At 37.4% G+C, this 5,000-nt stretch overlaps 1 protein-coding gene across 6 annotated transcripts in view; it reads left to right on the forward strand.

The window, feature by feature from the left end:
- Positions 1–3,046: 3,046 nt before the first annotated feature.
- LOC148344685 (TNF receptor-associated factor 2-like) overlaps positions 3,047–5,000 on the forward strand; it is a 28,839-nt gene continuing 26,885 nt past the window's right edge. For 4 of the 6 annotated variants that reach the window (XM_088301590.1, XM_088301591.1, XM_088301594.1 and 1 more), the window contains exons 1-3: positions 3,047–3,471; positions 4,449–4,527; positions 4,831–4,929. In XM_088301590.1, the coding sequence (XP_088157716.1) occupies positions 3,284–3,471; positions 4,449–4,527; positions 4,831–4,929 (366 nt within the window). In that variant the 5' untranslated portion in view covers positions 3,047–3,283. Of the gene's footprint in view, positions 3,606–3,686; positions 4,528–4,830; positions 4,930–5,000 lie in introns of all 6 variants that reach the window. The other 2 variants (XM_088301592.1, XM_088301593.1) reach the window with 2 other exon arrangements.

Raw genomic sequence — 5,000 nt, forward strand, 5'->3', positions numbered from 1 at the left:
CTTAAGTTCTTCCATAAAGTTGCTGGGTAAGTAGGTGGGTAGGAGGCATTTTTCAAAGCGCCCAATGAGAATGTATGGCAAATGTCAACGTGCTGCTGTTCTTGAACACCGATCTTGCATTTTAAAAGGATCATCAAAATGTAAGTGAATTTAGCTGGTCTACAAATTATTACATTTTTAAATCAGAGATGTAAGATTGAAACTTTTCTAGGTGAATATTTTGCACTGATTGCCAATTGCCCTGATTATTTTCTCAAACACATAACATTTTAATAATAATAATAATAACAATAATAATAATAATAATAATGGTTATACTAGTAATGACAATATAATATAATACAATATAAACCATATGGTAATACTTTTCGTAATATTTATGCATTAAGGGTCAGGTTCGGCAACAGGTGGATTTTTTTCACAGCTTATCTCTTTTCTGAAAATGAGCCATGATTGGTCGTTACCTGATCCCTGAGCAACTGTGATGTCATTTTTAGTTGACAGCTATGGGGCAAAATGTCTGGCCACTAAGATGGATAAAAATTGGGGAATTTTACTGCTTAACTCATATTCCACAAATGCAACATTAATCAGAATGCCATGCTTAGATTAGTGGGGGTGCATACAACATTATTTTAAAGAAAAGTTTGGGGTTGACTTCCCCTTTAATGTTCATCTTAATACTGACACTGAAAGATCCTATTATGTTAGTGGCATGAGCTTAAGCATTTACGTGACAGAATGTCAATCATTAACAGGCTCATATTTGCTACAGGTGTTAAGCATATCTGACACATACACAGGTGACCCAAAGACATAACAAATTTGCCACAAGGCTGGCACTCACTCATAACAGGACAATTCGAGATCTGGACACACATACACACTCACACACCCACGCCATATTGATAAGATTGCAGGTTGCCAGAAGATGGGGACCTTGGGATAAGCCACAGACCAGATGGGGAAAAACGATTTCAACTGACATTACATAAGATCGAAAAAAAATCTGTCTAGTGTTTGAGATTCGTATAAAAATGTGAGGGCTGTGATTTAGTGCCGCCATTTTCCGACTGCATTCATCTTGGATGCAGGTCCTCGTGAGGATAAGAAAAGTAGTCTGGATACCTGACTTGGAGTATTTCCTGAACTCCAGAGAATTGAAGAAACTATCGGAACAAAAATTGATCAATTGTTGAGTCTTGATTTGACATTTTCCTTCTTGAATATAGAAACGAACACACGTTGAGTACATGTCGTTAATCAAGGGTTTATTCCCTAGTAATTTGCCTTTAATTTGTGACTAAATTATGTAGGAAACAGATTGCTTAGTAGGGATATTGGAAATTGAATAAACAGCAAAGTCGTGGATGGCTGATAGTTCATACTTATAAACAGTTGGAGACCAGACTCCTTTGTAAATACTGTACATTAATAACGCTATACAGCTGTATGGACTTGAGTGCTATCTTTTTCAAACAAGGTTGTATTGTCTGCAAGTTCACTAATAACACTGGTCCACAGCAAATTTTAGTCAGAGACGGCTTTATGAATTCCTAAAAGTATTTTGTACACTGATTTAAAATGTCTTTACTTTTTTACTTGCACGTCGCTTCATCATTTTTGAGATTTTTTTGTTTGTTTTTAAGTTTGACTCATAAAAATGTAGGCAATATGGATTTTACCATTCGTTCCAATAATGAAAAGCTGATATGCTTGAGAAAAAAAAAATCGGGGGCTGATTTGGAATCAGCATAAAAAAATCCCTTTTCAAAAGTTTACTTGCATGAATCTATCCATCCATCCATTATCTGTACTGCTTCTCCTCACTAGGATCGCGGGGGGTGCTAGCCTATCCGAGCTATCTTCGGGCAGTAGGCGGGGGACACCCTGAACTGGTTGCCAGCCAATTGCATGGCACAAAGAGACGAAACACCATCCGTGCTCACACTCATACCTCGGGGCAATTTAGAGTGTTCAATCGACCTGCCATGTATGTTTCTGGAATGTGGGAGGAAACTGTGGAGTACCCGGAGGAAACCCACGCAGTCACGGGGAGAACATGCTGCATGAATCTAGGATTTTAAAAAATAGTAAAAATGTGTTGACCAGTGTACTGAGAGTCCTTTGAGCAACAGAGATACTTTGTGGGCCACTGAATTTAACATTAGAGTTGAGTATCAAGCAAAAAGAGAAAGGGCAATGAGAGGCATCTTTGATGAATAACATATATTAATACTTAATTGAGCAGTTTGCATTGTTTGAATAGCATTATGAAAGAACTAACCATAATAAAACTTCTCTTCCAAATGATGAAGAAAATAATGCTCAAGAAAGTGAAATGCTGTGAAGTATGAACAACATAAGAAGATTCTCTGGAATATAGTGAGAATAGTCAAGTTGAACTAGAATGTTTTTGGAGAAATATCTATTCTGCATGATACCTGATTCATTTTCTTCTAAGGGACATGGAAGAATGTTAAATTTAGGTTTTGTTCATTAATGGCACCGGAGATTGACCAGAAATGATTATTTTGTTACAGTGGCCGGGAATTTATATCTCCATGTATCTATGAGATCAAATCTCTCCATAAAAAGTTTGAAATATGAGAGTCTGGTGTTATCTTTAACAGCAGGCGTTCATTTATCAACAGCGGGACGGAGAAAAACATTAAAATCACCACCAACCAAGATTTGGGTGATTGGAAAGCGTTTAGAAAACCAATGCTTTATTTGGAATTGTCAACAGGGGCTTCCAACTCAAGGCGGGGCTTACATATCAATGACGTCTTTCGTCGGCCCAACCCACATCCATCCAGCCATCTTCGCGGGACTATTTTATTCAATAGTGATATCACAATGTATCTATTAATCAGATTTCCTGATACCATATAATCTTGGATTGATCTTTTAAACTGAATATGTGATATTGTTGTCTTGTTTGTTAATTAATTCAATAAAGTTAAAAAAATCCAGTCAGTTTCCTGCTATTGGCTTTCCTGTTGTGCTTGCTCCCCCTAGTGATGGATAAAATATTGTACCAGTGTACACAGCATCCTCGGTTGGTTCTTTTAAACACATGAAATCGGGATCTCATTTTTACGAGTGTCATATTGGGTATTGCGCGGTTTTGCGTATGGAGGCATCTATTTATTTCCGTTGTCAAGTAGCAATGAGTGGTTATTGGGCTATATCTCAAAAGCCACTTTTAGCTGCGTTTGCTACTTTGCTTTCTTGAACACACCCCATAGAGCGAGTACCCCGATATTGTTCAAGGGGAATAATGGCTGCACAGGAGCCGTCTCCACCATCTTCCCTGGAAGGAAACAAACCAGGCTTCCCAAAGAAAATTTTGGCCAACAACCTCGAGGACAAGCATTTGTGTAATTACTGTCTGAAAATCCTACGAAGGCCGTTACAGGCGCAATGTGGTCACCGCTTTTGTTCGTTCTGTTTCAACAAAATAGTGAGGTGGGTATAGTTGTCATGGTTGCCGACGAGCTAGCTGCAGTCTTACGTTAACTTACAGCTGGTCACCAAGCCTTCTTAAAGCATCATCTTAACGTTCCGGTGTATATTGTCTGGCAACGAATGCAGGATTAGTTGTAATGTTCCCGTTCCAAATACATACTCTGACATACGGCGTACAGACATTGCCCTAATCATAATTTTATCCCCTTTCATAGACTTAGACGACAGCTTGGATTTCCAGTGTCCGCCTATTCACGTTGACTACGTTTTTGTGTCGCGTTTTATTATGATAACCATCTTAAGATAAGTAAAATATTCCTAATGTGTTACGGTACATTATTTGTATCTTCACAGATTAACTGACAAACGTTTAAAGAGCAATTTTTGGTGAAGTTTGTATTACGTATTAACGGTGTCCTAATTACGGAAGAAAAAAGTACTGCTTCTGATTATTTAAATTTGCTTTGTTTCATAAAATTGTGTTTTTTTGTTTGTAGCTATACCGCATGAAGAGTAATAGAGCAGGACTGTATCGTCATTATTGACGAAACAATAAAAAGTAAACCAACAGCTGATTATCAGCATTTTATCAAAAGCGAACTAAACCAAATTACTAAACAGTGTATAAAATATGACTTTACATCACACCTCACGTGTCCCATGGAATCATTTAATCTGTGATAACCTTGTAACACAAAGTATTATGGGATTTGTCTATCTAGGTATAATACGTTTGTCGTTGTTTACAGTATATGTAAACGTAAATTTGTTTTATGCGACTATTGTCAAGGCTAGGTCCGATTTTTTTTTTCCATGTATTTTGTGGACACAATTACCTGATTTATTACAACCAGGGCAAACAATCATAATATATATAGCTCAATGTCATGTTCTGTATCCTCAGTGAGACGCATTGTAGATGGTTTAACAAAAACACTAAACATGTATTTGTGGAATAATCATGTGTTGTCATGTAGCTCTGGACCTGAGAAATGCAACGCTTGCATCAAAGAAGATTTATTTGAGGAACCCACCTCGATTCTCAAAAAAGGAGGTGTAAGTAAAGTTTTACTCTCAACTGTGTCCATTATAGGGAACTAACAACTGAAGTGATGAATGGTAAGAAGATAGTGTGATGAACAGTGCTGCAGATTTTTTTATTTAATTGTTATTAAATACAATTTCATTGATGAAGAGCCAACACAACAAAAACTGTGGCTGCTTACTGCTTATGGTTGGCACCTTACAGTTTGTCATGTATTATGATCCTTAATAAACTGTTGCTTTCAACCTTTCAAAATGTAACCAAAAACACACACCAGCCTGCTAATGGACAGGATTTCCTGCTCCTCCTTCCAGGCTTTTCCAGACAATGCAGCCCGGAGAGAAGTGGAGGCTTTGGAAGCTGTTTGCCCCAACGAAGGATGCACGTGGACTGGTGCTATTAAAGATTTTGAGGTGTGTATTACTGCAATTCACTAAAAACAGATTATATTTCTGATGATGAATGTGAAACCCATAATTTCCCT

The sequence above is a fragment of the Idiotropiscis lumnitzeri genome, chromosome 1 (genome assembly GCF_059441095.1).
Source record: "Idiotropiscis lumnitzeri isolate Australia: NSW breed Sydney's pygmy pipehorse chromosome 1, RoL_Ilum_1.0, whole genome shotgun sequence".
Lineage (NCBI taxonomy): Eukaryota > Metazoa > Chordata > Actinopteri > Syngnathiformes > Syngnathidae > Idiotropiscis > Idiotropiscis lumnitzeri.